Genomic DNA, 19,923 nt, shown 5'->3' with positions numbered 1-19,923 from the left:
TTTTTTCTACAAACCAATTACAATTTTAACCAAAGGTTTAACTTTTTCCTCAAGAGTGACACAATAACAACATTCTTTAAAAAACTACAGTCGAGGCAAGTGAGTTGTATGGACATTCAAGTGAAAACATGATTTTATTGTTATCATCAGGGGTTTTCGTACTACAACCTTGTCCACAGTATACTACCTATGTTACACGGACAGTATGTCTTCGTAACATAGGTACATTACGACATATCAACTGATTTCCTTTGTTGTGGTGTCAGATGTTAAAACCTACACACATAGACTTTATGTATGTTCCCATGAATAACACTAATGTAACAGTTCTTTGGAATTATACCTGCTGTATACCTTTGGAACAATACCTATGTTACACAGACTTCAATTCTTTGTAACTCTGGTATGAAAGAAGGTAGACTTAATAATAAGAAGAAGAATGATGTCGAGCCTTACACAATTTGACCTTATATACTCTGACTAACAACTTCATCAACTGTCAACTCAACTATGAAAACTAATATATAGAAATCATACAAGTTTTCTTGTCTTCTCCATGTTCTTTGTTTGAAGTTAATTTCTGCTCTTTTCTACAATGTCCATTTTCCCTCCGTGCAGTTTTCTTTTTGTCTAGTTTGTTATGTTCGCTCTTCTTTGGTGTTGCTTTGTCAGCTTCCTCTCTCTGTTTGTGGAGTGCTGTGGCTGTGCCCTTTTCACTCTTTCACGTAGTTTAATCACGTAGCGGCGGCAGAGGAGGATCCATGGCAGATTCATCGACAAACTGGACAAAAGGTGTGAAGAGAAATAAAATGAAAGAATTAACAGAAAATTTGTGTCTGTGTACTCTTTATATTCCTGTTGATGTATCTGTGTATATGAATGGAATTAAATAATTTGGACAATTTTGCTTACCTTTCTACCTCATCATACCAGTTGGCTACAGTTCCATGTGTACCATCCACAAAAAAAAAGAAAAAAAGATATGGGTTACGCTTAAATTGATGTACAGCAGTAATGTTAATAATATTAATAATAATATAGCATGTAAAAAATCATTTTAATATTCTACGCTAATTTTTTTTTTCACATCTATGTAAGCTAGCAAGGCCAAGGGCAGGGCACTGCCCCCAGTGTCATGGCTAGGGTTAGGGATAGGGTTAGGTTTACGGTTACGGTCCTATTCCAAATAGACCTCAAACAAAATACTAGGCCCCCCCCCCCTTTTTTTTTTTACGGTACTCAATCCCTATCAAATTCAAAATTTTTGCCCTCTTTTTAGGATAGGATAGACCAATATTATAAAATGCCAATTTTGATTGCGGTACATGTGGAACTATTTCCTACCAATTACCTACCCAAAATGAATACGAAACTGGCATTTTAGCTTTGAGACTTTACAGTGGGTGAACGTGGAATGGAAACAGTGAACCCATGTACTGCTTCATCAGAGCACCGTAAAGCCATCTACTATTAACAGGTCAGTGAAATCTTGAAAGGAAAACACTGACATTGTAAATCTGTTCAAGAGAAAGAATCTAACAGCTCTTAATTCCCAAAATATCAACAACAAAATAGGGCAAACTCTTTCTTTAGCTCAGATGCAGTCTGGACGTCTACGTATTCCAACTTCATAGTACCGTACTAACGTTCAGCACATCTACTTGGTAGATACGAATGACATAAGTAAGGTCCAAAATTCACAAGAATCAGGAGGTAAAATAATGTTATATTGCCGTGAAGATACACTGGACATACTTTTGTACGGTTTTCTAAGAGAGGAACACATGCTCCTTTTGAAGAGACGGGAATAAAAGGGGAAATTTGGCGATCACAATTACGAACATGAACAAGTAACAAATATCTCAGTATGTGGGACTACAGCGTGTTAACAGCATCATCGTCCACCGTATATTTGGCCAGTTTAGTGGTTTTAATATCGTTTTTTTCCTCCAATACAGTTTACAAAATGTGACAAAAGTTATTTACTTCGTAAAATAGCGTACAAGCTTACTGATTGACATCGGAAACATTGAAATTCCCGATCGGAAACATCGAAATTCACGTACCGATGTAACACGGACTACAGCAGAAAAACGGGTCTTGCGCCGTCCAGGTAGGTGTGAACGGGCTGTAAGTGGTCTTCCCGCCGTTGGGGAAGTACTGCCAGTGACGTAAATACGATTGCTGAAGTTAGTAGCTCTTCTTTTTGTCGCGAGCGCGACTTTCTTATCCGATGTTACACGAAGAGGCCGGACTTCGGACGGAAGTACGGTAATATGTTCTGTGTTTTCTCTTTTATTTGGAGCTTTTTGATGCTAATTTTTGGACAATAATACTCCTAAAATATGAGTCTAATTATAGAAATCAAGTTTCTGATCATATTATGATTATAAGTGTATGTAAAACCATGCAATACCGATGTTACAACAAAAATCGCCGCGGACTTCGTTTGTAACATCGGTATGAGGTTGCTTCAAGATGCTCTGGTGTTCTTATTTTGTGACACATGTTTATGTGCCTTATAGTCTTTGTAGAAGTCACCTTGCCTCTCTTAATTATGATAGGCATAATGCTGAAAGGTTGTGCATTTCTGTATTACATTGCCATGAAAATGGCATATATTTTTGTCACAACTGGTACCACAAAAAAACCATGAGACATCAACAATGAAACAGTCACAGACAAAACAGGGAAAAGTAGAAATTACGCGGTGCGTAATATATGTCCCCGCCGGAAGTAGCATTTTGTAGCAAAATGTACAATATAGGTCAAAAATCAAGGTCAAAGGTCAAAGAAGTCAAAGGTCAAAATTCTGTGTACAAGTTTTGAAGCGCTCACCTAGTGCCATCACATAAAGCAAACGGAATTGAAATCGGGTTAGAAATGGCGAAGGAGTAGAATTTTGTAGCAAAATGTACAACAAAATGTAGGTCAAAAATTAAGGTCAAAGGTCAAAGAAGTCAAAGGTCAAAATTCTGTGTAGAAGTTTTGAAGCCCTCACCTAGTGCCATCACATAAAGCAAACAGAATCGAAATCGGGTAAGAAATGGCGAAGGAGTAGCATTTTGCAGCAAAATGTACAATACAGGTCAAAAATCAAGGTCAAAGGTCAAAGAAGTCAAAGGTCAAGATTCTGTGTAGAAGTTTTGAAGCCCTCACCTAGTGTCATTACATAAAGCAAACAGAATCGAAATCGGGTTAAAAATGGCGAAGGAGTAGCATTTCGTAGCAAAATGTACAATATCGGTAAAAAATCAAGGTCAAAGGTCTAAGAAGTCAAAGGTCAAAATTCTGTGTAGAAGTTTTGAAGCCCTCACCTAGTGCCATCACATAAAGCAAACGGAATCGAAATCGGGTTAGAAATGGCGAAGGAGTAGCATTTTGTAGCAAAATGTACAATATAGGTCAAAAAATCAAGGTCAAAGGTCAAAGAAGTCAAAGGTCAAAATTCTGTGTAGAAGTTTTGAAGCCCTCACCTAGTGCCATCACATAAAGCAAACGGAATCGAAATCGGGTTAGAAATGGCGAAGGAGTAGCATTTTGTAGCAAAATGTACAATATAGGTCAAAGGTCAAGGTCAAAGGTCACGACTGAAATTCTGTGTAGAAGTTTCAAAGCTCCCATGTAGTGCTATCATATAAAGCAAACAGAATCAAAATTGGCTCATAAATGACAGAGAAGTAGCAAATTGAAGATTTTGATCACACACGGACGCACACACGGACACACGGACGGACACACGGACGGACGGACACACGGACGGACGGACACACGGACACACACACGTACGGAGCCCGTTTCATAGTCCCCTGCTCGAACTCGTTCGGCGGGGACAATAAATTTGTACACAGGCTTGTTTTTTATTCATCAAATAATTCTTCACACATCTCTCTCCAAGAATAACCACAAACCACAAGCAATTATTTGATAAAATTTTCAGAATATGACTTTTATTCCCTGCACAACATGAAAATCTAGAGCAGGCCCAACCCCATGGAATGACCCATATGTTGTGTAGAACTCAATTCAAAACAGTCAATAGTTTCAGAGATATGGCGGTTTTAAATTTCATTGTCAGTCCAGTTTCGAAACGTTCTGGCGTTAGGTAAAAACCTCTGGCACGTTAGGGGTTTTGGGCCTGGCACATTAAGAGTTAACACCAAAAGTTCTCATTGGCAAAATACCTGGTACAAGTTCTGTGTGGTGATACAGCTGTATACCTGGTAGTACATGTACATGATTGTTTTGTACCTACCCACTGAGTACTGTTCTAATCCACAAAATACAGTACCATGTGGTATAATTTGTGTCACAAGTACAGTACAGTACAGTACAGTGTGTGAATTGTATTGGGCACATGTACAATTGTATGCATCTATACATTGTACAATTGTAGACACAAAGGGTGTTGAGTCACAACTCACATTAGAAATGTCCTGCACACTGCTGTACAACTGGTGGTATTTCTAGACAAGATTCATACTTGACTTTATATTCCATTCATAATTGAGTGTGAAATGAGAAATACCACCCTGAATATTGCAAAATATCGTAATTCATTTCATCCTTCAATTGTGTCCACATTTCAAAATACTGCTCAAAATACTACAAAACACAATATTTTTGCTGAATGAAATTTTTGTGAATGGAAGCCGACGGCCTTTTTCGTAGCATGAGATTTTTGTGAGTTGCCTCTAACATTCAATGCATATAGTGCAGACAAGAACTTTCACATGCATTTCAGTTTTGCAAATCTTGGTTCTCGGGAAATTCATCGCAATACTTCATCAATGTGAATGCACCCAAAGTATCAATTGAAGAGAGATAGAAATAAAATCTTGAGCCTTTCTCAAGATGGAGCATGCCTCTCGTCTAATCCTAGTGTTCCATCTCATTCATTCCTTACCATATAAATGAGATTAAATGGAGAGAATTCCACACAACAATGGAAGAAATACAATGTGTATTAGCAGACCTGTGGGCCCAAATACTACCTACATTGTACACATACATACGTGCACACTTGTAAATCTCTCCCTATAGGCTAGTATAAGAGTGCTACAAATCACATCATGTATCTAGGATAGACAGCCCTGTTGAAGCAATCAGCTCCATACAACGCAAGACAGCAACGAGGACCAGGGAATCATTTTCCTAGTATCACATCGCAATTTCCTATTTGGGTATTGATGCATTTTTTATGACTGTTTAATAGAAAAAATTTCATTTTTGTGACAATGTTGGGATAATATAGAGTTTTACCCGTATGTTCCATTTTGTTCAATGAACATTGTACAGATCTGTATCTCTGCTAAAATTGTGATTCAATTTCAAGAAAGAGAATTCTTCCGTCAAGAACTACAGTACTGCACGTGAAGCCTTGTCTATAGATCTATATACAGCATGTCATACTTGTACTGTAGTTGGCACGGATCAAGACTATGACAGTGAGAGGAATGCTCAGCCACTCACCTTTCTACAATGTCACGTCTGGCTTATGTTCATTTTATCCTCTTTGGGGAAGGAAATGCAAGGAATAGACAATGCCATGTCATACTCTGAGAGGGTAATGTACCAGTACAGTATGTTAGACAAACATCAAAATCCTCAAGACAACCCTGTACAATGCTTAGAGTGTATGGTATACTCAGGGAGGTGCCTTCCACCTCCCTGGTATACTGTAGTTCTAACCTCACACCCTGTACTTGGCAGGACCATGTAATCTTATGGCGCAATGTGTTCAAAGTCAGCAGGAATAGTTTTATCCTTCATTGGATTGTATGATGTAGATTTCCTTCCTAAAATTCCCTTCTAGGATACACACATAATCTCTATTACATGTACATTTTGTAACTTGGAAGGACCTACATTTGTAAGAAGGTTCTGAAGGTGTTTGTTAAAGGGCTTCATTAACCCAATGAAGACCAGTCCTAAAGTATACGATACTAGGGCAGGTGTCTATGGGAAATGCATGTTTCGCATTTAGCAAAATCAGCTCATTCTCAATGAGTTACATGTAATAGGGTTCGTAAAGTTGAGATTGCTCTCCCCCCCCCCCCCCAAAAAAAAGTGTGTATACTGCAAATTAAACAAAACAGGTATCAAGATTTATGCAAATTCAAATTCCACCTCTTCAATCCAAAGATTCCAGGGCTTTCCTGCTCATAATAGTCAAACTTCGGTACAGACTTGCTACTTCAACACTCTACATGAGTCATCTACATAAGAAAGAAAAAACAAAGAATTCCATTGTTTCCACTGCCGAAGAACAAGTCTGGCTGTAATCTGATGAAGTGATATGACATGTTATCTTTTACTCTCAGACTCTTCTGAGAGCTACAGATGTAAAGTTGCCTTTCAGTGTGCCATGCATGGAATGAATCAAACTCAATATAGTATTATTAACTTGAAGTACTGAAAATATGTTTAAATATTTTAGCACAAAAAAGTTCTATAATGATGATAAAAGTGTGCTGTAATGATGGAACCCAGCCACTATTGTGGCACTGTAATGTGGAGTGGAAGGTGAATACAGTGAGAGTTGAGAGAAGACTGGAGTGCTTGTTGATCTAATTAATTCTTCCTACAACCAAGACAACACCCATCTACGCTGATAGGGCTCCCTCGCTGGCTGGCTCTAGAGACACACAAGGGTGAGGCTGACATGTCTAATGCATGACGGTAAAATGAAGGCTGTTTAGTCAGCCACTATTTACATCACACTGCACTGTATTTAAAGCACCTCAGCTTATTATACATTGAATGTGGCATGTATTCAAGTCATTGAGACCATGACATGATACTAAGGCTTGGTAACAGCTGCTCCAAGTGGGAAAGAAACATGCCATGTAAACCAAACTACTTGGTACTCAGGCATGTGATTTCAAACTACTTTTGTGCAAGTATAAAGGAAGAGTGTCTGCATTACAGCTTTACATTGTACACCAGTAGGCCCTATAGTCTTTACACATTAACTCTGGTCTCCATAAACTTCAAGGTACACAATGTAATCTTACAAACCGTACTTGACAATGAAGTTTTGTTTTGATTTTGCAATGTCACGATGATTGAGCATTTATTGAAATGTGTGACTTTCACTTCTCAACAATTCACAGGAAAACTAGCAAGCTTCTTTTAAAAACAATCTTTTATACACGTGTACAACAGAACTTTATTAGTACAACTGTAGATAAAACACAATAGTACAATCTGTAGGAATCGAATGCACAGAACGACAACACAGTTCATGTTGTGAAATGTTTTAAAGCATTTTATGCTCATATGGAAAGTTGATTTTCTTCCCTCTTTACATATAGAATGAGCAAGAGGACTACGCATTGTACAGAATTGTATACTTGGCAATTTAAAGTACAAAATGTACACCCTAACAATCCAAACAGTAAAAGTATACTCTTCATGAAATACACACGCAACATCATGTCACAACATCAGTCTTAAAGTCATGCATTTCCAGTCAGTTTGGCCCTGTAATCCAAATAAAAAATGTATCTACAGTTTACTGTAAAACACAACATTTTCGCAGCATGAAATTTTCGCTAATTGGAGCCGACAGCCTTTTTCCCCACGCCATGAAATTTTCGCGAGTTGCCTATAAAAACATTCAATGCATGTACAAGTAATACTAGCTAGTATAGACAAGAACTTTCACATGCATACAGTACATTAATTTTGCGAATCTTGGCTCTTGCGAAATTAAAATGTACGCGAACATTCCTCATTTCACAATATTCTGAGACAAGGAAATTCCTGAGTGACAGGACTTGGTATTAAAAAAAGAAAAAACTTTTAACAGGCCCTGCTCAATGAGAGATTACCAGGAACCACCTTTCCCCTTTAAAACCAGAACAGCTAACTCAGGCTGAAAGCAAGGCTAGGCATTGTGGAATTGGTCCAACTTTAAGCGATAATGCTGGTAATCTACTAGAAATTACAGACCACATTGAGTGAGTGTCAGGTGATTGTAAGATTGAATCACTGTCTAGTGAAAGTGACACACACTATGGTCCACGTCACAATCACAGGATCATACTGCGAATTGTGAAGTCATCAACACAAGGGTCACTAAAGGTCACTGTCAAGGACTTCTTGATAATACTTGGCTTGACAGGAAGTATTCCTTTATGACATCATTCTTGACAATTTGTGAAGTTATCTCAGCCAGACTAAGCATGCTGTTCAGCTTCATACATTTTGTACGTATAATGTAACAGTCACAACAACTCTGCTGGTACACAGTATGTGCTGTATATTGTAAGCTTTTATCAACATTACAGTGTATGTGCAACACATAATAGACTATACAGCAAGTTACCATTCTCTATTTAACTGTACAGTGTGTATATGTACATTGTATTGTATGTCTTCACAATAAAAATATATTTACTTAAATCAAATCTTTTACTAAAAATGAATAGTTTTGTAAATGTATTGTCCCCTGATTGGACTCAATGCAATGTACAGTAACCCTGTCATCTTTAAGATGTTTAAAAAAAAATCAACAGGTGTCATACCAACAGGTGAACCATGATTCTTGCTACCATCAAATAGCTGTAGGCCTACATTCGTTAAGATACTGGTTGCTATCACATTCAAGGCTATTATGACATCACAATGGCCTCTTAATGCCCCATGTATGTATTCAGCCCTCATCCAGGAAACCCTGTCTAACCACTGCTAATCTGTCAATTACAGTTTCCTGTTTCTACACTCTAGTCTGGCATACAACAGTGCCACCTCGTGGAGTACCTTTCTTCCTCCAAAACAAAACTCTCCATATGATAATCAGTACTTCACAGAGACGATCTGTTTTCATTTCTTGTTTTCTTTTGTATCAACATCATTTGGATATTCATTGTGTAATGATACAGTAGTAATTGGGGTGTTTCACAGAGCTGTTCCTAAATTTAAGAATACACACATTATAAGAATTACTTACGAACGAATGGAACACATTCTGATATCAAAATGTAAATAATTCAGCGCAATAAATGATCACCAGTCACTCTTATATTTGTAACTTTAAGAACCTAAGTTATGAAACACCCCCAGGTTGCTTTTCTTTTTGAAAGCATTTTACATACCTATGACAAATGTTTATAAAATACACAGGAACACTGCTATAATATTAAGACAATAATAGCCAGTATACAAGCAACGCTGCACACTGGCACTGGTCCAATGGTTCCTGACCAGTAAAAATCACTATCAGACCAGTAACTTTTTCAGGAATGAGCCAGTAAAAAATGGAAAAAGTGGATACCTACTGGTCCGACAGACAGGTTGGACCAGTTGAAAAAATGGGCTAGTGTGCAGCCCTGCTGCAGGCCCTATGTTATACATAAAGACATCGTACACAAACTATGCAATCACACAACAAATGAGCACTTCAAAAATCAGACCCCACACAGTAGACAGCTATAGGTCTAGAGCATACTTAAAGGAATTGTACAGTTTCAGTTGAGACCTAACTTTAGATTTCTAATTCTATCATTTTTTTTTGTGAGATAATGAGAAATTTTTTTATGAAATATGATAGAGCATATAATTTTAAGAGGAATTCAGCATTTATTTGATGAAAATTGGTTTTGAAATGGTTGAGATATCCAAAAAAGAGTGATCCTAATAAAAGCTGAGACCCAGCTTTTATTACGATCACTTTGTTTTACTTTCTTTTTGGGTGTCTCAGCCATTCCACACCGATTTTCATCAAATAAACTTTGAATTCCACCTACAATAGTAATATGGTATCCTTTGTACTATTTCATGGTTTCCTGGTATCTCAAAAAAAGTTAAAAGCCAAATTCTCACCTCCACCAATACTCAACTACTAGTATTCCTTTAAAGTTTCATTCATTCTGGTGACAAACAATGATCCAAAAGAAAAGTTGTTTTTTTCCTAAACCACAAACTTGTAGTAACACATGTGTGATCACAGGACATGTGTTTGCCATAATTCACAGAGTGCATTTCCCACACCCCCCCCCCCCCCTCCACCATGTACTTAAAGGGATGGTACAGTATTGGTGGAGATGAGAATTGGGCTTTTAACTTTTTGCGAGATACCAAGAAAACACTTATGATATAGTACAGAGCATACCATTTTAAGAGGAATTCAAAGTTTATTTGATGAAAATCGGATTTGGAATGACTGAAACATCCAAAAATAAAGTAAAACAAAGCGATCGTGATAAAGTGTGGGTCCCACACTTAAAAAGAATCACTCTTTTTTGGATATCTCAGCCATTTCAAAACCAATTTTCATCAAATAAATGTTGAATTCCTCATAGAACTACATGCTCTTTCATATTTCATAAGAGGTTTCTCATTATCTCACCAAAAAATGTTAGAAACCTGAAATTAGGTCTCAACCAAAACTGTACGATCCCTTTAATGTACAATGTATGCTTGCTATTGAAAAGCATTGTGGTGTGAGCAATCAACAAAGGCCCTCTGCCTGATAGTGAAATTGTATAAAAGAGGGTCCATGGTTTCGTGCCCAATACCAAAGGCACTCAACAATGCATCGGAGTACTGTCAAACTAAAAGTAGACATTTTCAGTGTTGAAATTTTTGCACATTTCACAATTACCAGAAACAGGTGCAAAAATAAAAGCACGCAAATATTACAAATTTTTTGCATGCCACATGTTCCAGTATTAACTGTCTTTATCCTGTGGAATCAAAAACAAGCGAAACTCATCTTACCGGGCCAAGCGCGGAAAATTAGTTGCGCAAAAATATCCACTTTTACAGTATTGTATCATGGTACATGTGTCACATGTACAGACTGTAGTTACTTTTTAAAAATGTGACACCTTAACACAACATTGCTACAGCTGCACTTTTTTTTCTTCAAAGTCTTCTCCCTCCCCCTTTTTAATACTTTACTTGCTCAACACACATTGTAGTTTTAAAAACAAGGCATTAAAATAAAAAATACAGCTCTGTAAGATGTACAATGTAGTTTGCACAAATTTTGCACTTTGAAGAATTGCCTCACTTTGTGTGATAGCATGCCACCTACTGTATATGCCAAATATTTCATGAGGTTTTTTATTTTTCACGAATTTCGCAAGTCCGGTGCTATTCGCGAAATTAAAAACAACCGAAAATATTGACTCTGATCCCAATGTGGATGTGACGTACGCGCAGATTTCTCCATACAGTAAACTACTCCATAATTGCAAATTTAAGCACACGCAAAATCGTTGGGAATTCCCGATTCGCGAAAATTTAGACTCGCAATAGGATACAATTGTATGAAGTACAGTACCAGTTTTATCAGAAAGTCTGAAAGAAGACTATTCTAGACATTCTCTGTCCGATTACTTCCTGTCACATTGAATCAATCACAGCCCACTCACACTGCCCCCCCCCCCCCCCCCTTCCTTTGTTTCCCCCACTCACTTAGACACTAATCCACCCTGACATTTTGCACAAATAAATGTACAGAGAAAAATTCCCAGCAATCTCCTTGGCATGAAAATCACATAATAAGATGTTCTAGGTTTGGAAAATTCATAGTTCTGAGTCAAAAGGGGATCCTCTTTTAATACGTACACGTATACCAGAGGAATAATTTTATGAAATAGACTGGGTTTAAAGTGAACAAAAACATCCACTATGTGAAGGTTTCCACGGATACATCACCAGGATTGTGGTTGCATTATCTCCCCCACTGAGGTGTCTGGGGTTTCATACTAGTTTGGGTGGAGACCCACTCTGTGTTTGAGGTTATTTGTGATGACTTTGTTCCAAGTTCAGACTTATTAACATTCATGAGTAATAATGGGGGGGGGGGGGGGGTTGTGTGTGGGGGTAGGCAGAGGTGGATCCAGGAATTCTGTAAAGGCAGTAAAGGGGGATGCATGCCCCCATCCCATTTTTCCCCTTTTATTTTGTTTTAATAAAAAAAGGGGAGCGCACCCAGTGCTCCCCCTCTGGATCAAAGGTGTGCCCCCCTCCAGATCCGCCACTGGTGTGTGTTCAAGTAACAATGGATTTAAATAGCTGAACAAACTCCACGCAGAAAATTATTGACTTGGGATCTTAAAGGAGAAGTCCGGACGATTTTGAAAAAAATTAACCAAAATCTACGTAAATAAAGGACCATAATGACTAAGTTTCATTGAAAAAGACCCTCCCAACTCGCCACAATCGATTTTTTAGCATCACTAATTTTGAATCGTAACCGTTCAATTTCTGTACGCCGGCGAGAAAGATCACGTGACAGCGTGACGTTTCATCCTCACATTGCTTTTTGCTTGGAGCGTCAGCTGGCTCGGGGGAGCCCTGCTTGAGCAACGGTGATACGGGCCAAGCAAGCGGTAGTAGCGTACCGCTCAACAGTCTCTGACCACACAGCGGATGCACGCGGCATGATCTATTGCTTCATTAAAAAAATGCTGATGTGTCAAGTGTTAGGGTGTTGTCAATACTTCAACTTTACTAGTAAGTCTTCAAATTGAAGAAATATTTCGATTTTGAATTGATATCTATCCACGATACTACCTTTACATGATCCTGAATGCTACAACACGCAGCCCGATTACGCTGTGTGTATTGGGCTGCTGGTCGTAGTTACCGGCGCAGCGCGGCGGCGGTACCAAGCTGGCGCTGGCGTTTCTTCCTCGGTTCAAGTTACATGTATACTGTCGTATTTTATCACCGTCAGACACACTTTTCAACAGTCTCGGACAACAAAAGAGGCAATAATTCTGACATTGACAGACTGATTTCAGATTGTTCACACTCAGAAGTCGAAAAAACGATCGCGGATTGTGATAGCACTTGGCAGCAGCAGACGTAAATGTATGCCTGCACAGCCCGACAACAGCTAATGCATTGTAAGTGATGGGGTGGACACTAATAAGTACGGCAGTATTATAATACATACATATTTCAATTTAAACGAAAATGTTATAGCATTGCAACTATTTTACATTAATCTTTGAAGATTTTATATAGATATATAACGAAGATTATTTGAATAAAGGGTACTGCGTTTGGCAACAGCACTCCTAAATCGTGTACGGTCTCCTGCAGTAGCGCCGACAAGGCACACATGCAGATACCGCCCGCAGTCAGCAGTGCAATGGGAGATCGATGCGTAGCTGGGCTTCGCTCGCGGTGCTCTCAGCTGAGGAGACTGCGCCCGATACGTCACGCGCAATGCATCCTGGGACAGATAGTACGAAGGGCAGCTCGCGACGGATTCGAACATGAAGAATTACCTTATTTTAAAAAAAAATCATAGTAAATGTATCTGATGGTCTTTTCATGTCGGGAAAAGGGTAATAGGTTCATGAAATATTGTTCTTTACACACGAAACGGCTGATAATCGTCCGGACTTCCCCTTTAATGACAATTCTTGGTGATAACATTCCTATCGACAATGGTAAAATTGTTTCATCTAAATGAAAACTTTTTTTTTCTTGTGGTTTAACAAAGAAGAGCAATCTCCCAATTCATACCAAGCTCATTTTTTAGAGAATTCTCATGGTACAGTATGAGGCTGATCACAGATTTTTCTCACGCTCTTAAAAGTGGATAGAGGGAATGAGGAAACTGTTCATAATGCCAAAGTCAAAGCTCCACTTTAACCTGTTGAGGACGGACTGATTTTGCTAAGTCCTTACACGCATTTCCCATAGACATCTGCCCGAGTTTACTCGAGACTCGTCCTCAATGGGTTAAAAACTACTCTCTGGATTGAGTCTCTTAAAACTCAGTATACAGGCTTCCTTCTGGTGGTTTTCCCACATCTCAATCTACACGTTGTAAGTGCATTCACATCAATGGTGAAACACACAGGAGTACTGCAGTACACATTTGTATTTCATCATGTCAACGCAAATCACACCGCAAAGTGCAAAATACATTGTACCATGACATTCTTAAAGGGATGGTACAGTATTGGTGGAGATGAGAATTGGGCTTTCAACTTTTTGCGAGATACCAAGAAAACACTTTTCTATGATATACGTTGTAGTACAGAGCATACCATTTTAAGAGGAATTCAAAGTTTATTTGATGAAAATCGGGTTTGGAATGACTAAAACATCCAAAAACAAAGTAAAACAAAGTGATCGTAATTAAGTGTGGGTCCCACACTTTATTAAAATCATTCTTTTTTGGGTATCTCAGCCATTTCAAAACCAAGTTTCATCAAATAAACATTGAATTCCTCATAGAATTACATGCTCTTTCATATTTCATCAGAGGTTTCTCATTATCTCACCAAAAAATGTTAGAAACATGAAATTATTAAAAAAGTCTCAATCAAAACTGTACGATCCCTTTAACCCGTTGAGGATGAGTCTGACTATACATTGTACTTGGGCAGGTGTCTATGGGAAATGCGTGTTGTATACAGTGTAGCAAAGTCAGTCCGTCCTCAACAGACAGGTTTAATGAAGGGTGGTTAAATTCAAACTTTGTCCCAAATATTAGATGCAAAGTTTGAGTGCGAGTCATTATCACACAGCGTACCACCAATAGTACAGCAGTGTATTTGTTTATCATGACAAAATCTGCATCTTTACCAGATTGAAATATTCAAATGCTCTAACAGATACTCAAATACTAGTTACTACAGTATGTTGTGAGTGGTAAGGATACAAAGCGAATCATTCGAAGGACTATACAACCTGTACTGTATGTGTTGTACACCACGAGGCAACAGAATGTTTCAAAAACCCAAGTTCATTTCCTTGAAGAATTAATTGTACTTGATCATTTCCAAGGTCTACACTCTAGGCCAATGATCTATGGGGAGAGTAAAAATATCATTTGGAATAATTTAGACTAAACCCAACCCATGGGATGCTCAAAGCTAGACCCAAGCTCACCCCCCCCCCCCCCCTTATCCCCTACTCTCAAGCAGACACCAATCCACGGTCCCTCTTGGCCAGAGAGCTTGGTTGAACTACAATATAATGTGTGCAAATTTTACTTTCTTGCATTACCAAAAGAGCTACACATGTGTACAAGTACTTGTACATGGGGCACATTTATGTGTTCACTCAAGGAATACAGACCATCCTAAATAACATACAGTATGTACAATAGGCCTACACTGTACACTCAACTGAACTGCATGGTACAATGTAGCAAGCTATACCAAACTAATGTGTAAGAGCATAGTATCTTTTAAAAGTCATTGTGCATTATACACAATAGCTCTGTTGAATCATATGACAGTATAGTTATGCCAGGATATTTTTATGACTGATGACAAAATACAGAGTACCAGCAAAATTCACTTCTACTGTGTAGGCCGAGTGTTTTAATGCTACAAAGATGGGAAGATTTCCAATGGCCAACATGTAAAATGCAAAATGAAGTGAAAACCTGCACAATATACAATAGGCCTACAGTACGGTAGAAACATGGACCTCCATGGTAGAAACAATCAACAAAAGGTATAACTGTAACAAAAGACTTGAGTTTCTAGAAAACTACCAAAATTAATCCTAGCGCTACCATACCAGTACGGAAATTGTGGCACAAAATGATGCAGATACTTTGGTAGAATTTCTTTTTGAATCTGCCTGGATGAATGACTTTATGAAAGAAAAGAATATGAACCATAGACCCTACAATACTGTAGGTACTATTTGTTTATCAAAATAAATTGCAATCATCTATCATTGTATCTTTTGATATTAAAGTACAACGGGAATCATACTACAATGTATTTTACCGTAAACACACACACACACACACAATTATGTGTTACATCAATTTTTGCTCATTTTGCACTTCACCCTGTATTGTATGTCTGGCCAGTGCAAATTCTAAAACCCATGAAAACATCTCACAGTTTTCTCATACAGTTGTAACTTGAACTTGACAATTTCAGAGCCGATTCGCAAAAAAAAAAAAAAAAAATTATAATAATAAAAAATAAAAAACTAGATTCACTAAAATATATGGCATTTATACAGTTCTCTATAAGGAGGAATCTTTGAAGGCTTCCTATAAGGAGTTTGGAAATAAATTTTGTACATGTATGGTATGCCTGGTCTGATACAAAATTGAACTGCGCTCCTTGGTGTACAGTCATTTTACAGTCCTGACAAGTTTGCCTGGCACTGCCCCACAGGGAAAAGATCATAGATCAGCAGTCAGGTGTTACTGTTTAATGTCTGAAAATGAAGACTAAGATACATGTAATACATTGTACACTGTACATCCCCATCTTCTACAGTACTCAGTACTTCATGGATTAGGGGGAAAATATCGTCTGTGAGAATGATAAGGGCGTTAAGTTGTCACTAAACCCATAGTGTTCGAGACAACTTAACGCCCTTCTCATTCTCAGCCGACAATATACTGTACAACTGATATACAGATGATGTCTGAAAATGAAGACTATCCATTCGCTAAAACACCCTGCTCATCCTCCCATCCCCCCCCCCCCCAACACACACACACACACATAAAGGGAAAAAAAATGTATATAAGGAGTTAGGGATGGAAGGGAATGAAGAAAATAGGATGCATCATTTCACATGATTGGTGTGTAGACTCAGGAGTGGGTATGAGTCACCGACAGTCATCCCAAGACACCCCCAGGGCTCTCTAACACTCACACTGCCTTCTTTACACAGTCAGCTATGGACCAGCTGGGAAGATTATTCTCTCCTTTCAGTCATGGTACTCAAGCTTTTGTCTTGATTAAACATTGCAACCCACATCTATGATATTCCCTCTCACCTCTACTAGACTAAACCTCATTACTGCATAATCATACGATGTCACTGCAATGCAGGTCCTGCTCTGAAAGTGCAATAAGCTTTCATACAACTGTACGTACATTGTAGCATTCACAGAAGAAAACCTCTGACAGTCTGGAGAGAAGAATATTAACGTTCCCTCTCTAGACTAAACCTCATTTACTGCATTATGTCAACACTATCTATCCTGCTCTGAAAGTACTGATAGGCTTTCATGTAGCATTCACAGAAGGAAACCTCTGACAGTCTGGAGAGAAGACTATTAACGTTCCCTCTCTAGACTACAGTAAACCTCATTACTACACTAAATGTCAACACTGCCATGTAGATCCTGCTCTGAAAAAGTACTGATAGGCATTCATATCACAGAAGAAAACCTCCAACAGTCTGGAGAGAAGGCTACACAGCAGACAATCCCAAATGCATACGATGTAAACATGACAGCGTTTGATAGCAACCCCAGCCATATAACACATGACTGACGTTTGAACACATAGACCTGGGTCTGCTCCGCTGATGTCAGAAATCTCTTAATTTACACTGTATACATATAAGGAGCATGGACATGTAGCACCATCGGTTAAAAAAAAAAAAAAAAAAAAAAAAAAAAAACTTCTTTTGTATGAGCTTTTTTCTAGTCGCATCTCTCCTCACTACATTGCATCTCTTATAAAAGCCTCAATGCATCATATTGGAATTTAGAATACTAGGAGATCACTTTAAGGGCTTCACCGAATTTTATAACATTTGAAAAGTTTCCTCTCTTTCTTCACTTGGAGGCATGATAGGACAGTCTGCACACCTAGTCCAAACCAGCAGACATACAAGGGACGTATCTTTATTGTTTTGGTCAAGATGGAGCTTCAGATTTGAAACTTTTTCTGAAATGTGAATGAGAAACTTCTTTGTAAGCTTGTATAAAAGAACATTCAATTTTAACAGGAATTAAATGTATTGAAATGGCTGACAGTAAAAAACAAAGAGGTCCTACAAGCAAGGTGGGACCCATCTTTCCGTAATACATACATGTACATCTGTAGGACCAACCAACCTTTCATTGCACATGTACATATGTACACTTGTAGGACCAATTCGCTTTACTTTGTTTTGGATATATCTCAGCCATTTCAAAATCTATTTTCATAAAATAAACCCTTGAAACTTTGAATTCCTCTTAGAAATAGAAATATGCTCTTTCATCACATCATTATCATGTATCCAGCACATACAGACAGTGCGCAAGCTGTGAGATTTTGAGAGCAAGCTTGCGCATGCACCAAAGGATACTGATCCTCTAGTGAGTGCGCAAGCTCGCTCTCAAAATCTCACAGCTTGTGCGCTGTCTGTATGTACTGGATACGTGGAATAATGATGTGATGTGACGTCGCGTCGTGGAATGATTCCAGAAAAAGCACCCAAAGGTTAGCAGGAGACGGAATTGGCGAAGAAAGTGAACTCGTCATACCTACAAAGTGAGATTAGCTTGCTAACAAACTGGAGTACTCACCTACTCTATCAGTGTGGAGTTGTAATTTGGAATACATACGCACAAGATCAGGTTTAATAGTACTAATTTTATTTTTCCTGTTATGAATTTTTGTAAAAGGATGTCAGACTTCAGCTTTACGAGGCTGATTCATGCGCGGAAAGGTGAGAGCCGCAGAAAAAAGCACCGAAAATATTTAGTCGGATCAGGCCGCTAGGTGTGGCAGTCTTGCATTGTGCGAACACGCTGGCGCCCGTGTTTTGATGGGTCACTCTTCATCGGTTGATTAAAACTCGATTTAAAAAAAAAAAAAAAAAAACATACAGAATTTTTTCTTCTTTTCATCATGGATAGGGTCTAGTGCAAGAGTAGTGGACATGTGTGTGTAACAAAAAATCACTGTGCAAAGTTGTGACAACTTAATGTCAGATGTGAGATGAATAAAAAGTGAATAGGGAGCTTCTTGAGGCTCTCCCCCCGGGAGGCCTCACGAGGCTCTCGGCAGGCCTCGTGAGCTGAGGCGGGCCAAAAGCCTCGTGAGGCGGGCAGTGCTCGTACTGTAAGGGAACATAATGTGTAAACGGTTGTAACAGATACGCCGAGAGAGGGCGGAAAGAACAACGAAAGATGGCGACTGTCCAAGGAGGACTTACACTGTATGTCGACGTTTCGGTACCGAAGACCGAATTAAAGTGTTCGAAAGGCAACTCCCTGTCTGGTTTTAGTGTCATTCCCTGTTGTGCAAAGTTGTCCCCTTTCAGTACGGGGGAGCAGGCCTCGCGCCATGAGCGGCTTTCCCAGACTGATTAATAGTGATAATATCACGATTATATTTTCTAGGCCTAACGTTAGCTAGGCCTGAAACAGTAAAGGAGCAGGAAGAGTTCACAGCCTCATACAAGAAAACACATTCCTTGGCACACCACCCATCTGTTCGTGACTTGGAAAGTCACGGGTATGGTAACGACGTTGACCCAATCACTATTAATCGAATCAGCAATCTTAACGTTGTTAACTGTTGTAATGTTTAGTGTTACACAATAGAACCTTGAAAAAAAAAAATACTGCCTTTATGTTTCATACTAACCTCACAGCCACACGAACACTCGTATCGTCGTGTTTCTCCGGCATGCTTGTCAATCTGTGTTTCCCAACGAAGCAGAAATATTGTGGAAACTTGGTTTCCTCTTAAAGTTGGTTGGCTTCCCGGCTTCCCTCCCTCTCCTCACACAAATCTTCAGCCAAGTTCCACAAGCACAATCCTTCTCAGGTTTCGTCAAGTCTACTCCATCGCTCGCTGAACCACGTCAGGGTCTGTCTGGTTACAGACCGTCAGTTGAGTGGCTAGCTGCTGCAGAATTTGTCCTCCCGTAGTAGCTCGCTGCAGGAGAACCGAGCTGCTGTCTGCACAATCCTTTTTCGACTAATTTTGCAATAAACATTGGGACTCCCCTGAGTTCAAGCTGAGGCAAGGTTGTTCCGTAATGCCAAAAAATGTCGTCGAGACAGGGAGTGATAGGTCAGCGTGACTCACAAATTTGCTTGCATGAGCGGTAATGAAATTGAAGCGAATTTCCCTTCTTCCTCGCACAATTTCCTACCTCTCTCGTACGGGCCGGTGAGCGGTTGTGCGAATCACGTACGGCTAGCGGCTTGAACACACAACCAGTGCAGTG

General features: G+C 38.9%; 1 protein-coding gene across 1 annotated transcript in view; it reads right to left on the bottom strand.

The window, feature by feature from the left end:
- LOC139744342 (kinesin-like protein KIF21A) overlaps window positions 1-19,455 on the bottom strand; it is a 71,192-nt gene extending 51,737 nt beyond the window's left edge. The window contains exon 1 of the mRNA XM_071654787.1: window positions 19,335-19,455. Within this exon, the coding sequence (XP_071510888.1) occupies window positions 19,335-19,378 (44 nt within the window). The 5' untranslated portion in view covers window positions 19,379-19,455. The remainder of the gene's footprint in view (window positions 1-19,334) is intronic.
- Between the last annotated feature and the right edge of the window lie 468 nt (window positions 19,456-19,923).

This window comes from Diadema antillarum, unplaced genomic scaffold (genome assembly GCF_040938485.1).
Source record: "Diadema antillarum isolate AM-2024a unplaced genomic scaffold, OU_Dant_1.0 scf00000035, whole genome shotgun sequence".
Classification (NCBI taxonomy): Eukaryota; Metazoa; Echinodermata; class Echinoidea; order Diadematoida; family Diadematidae; genus Diadema; species Diadema antillarum.
The sequence above is the reverse complement of the archived record's forward strand: the minus strand, read 5'-3'. Positions and strand labels throughout refer to the sequence as shown.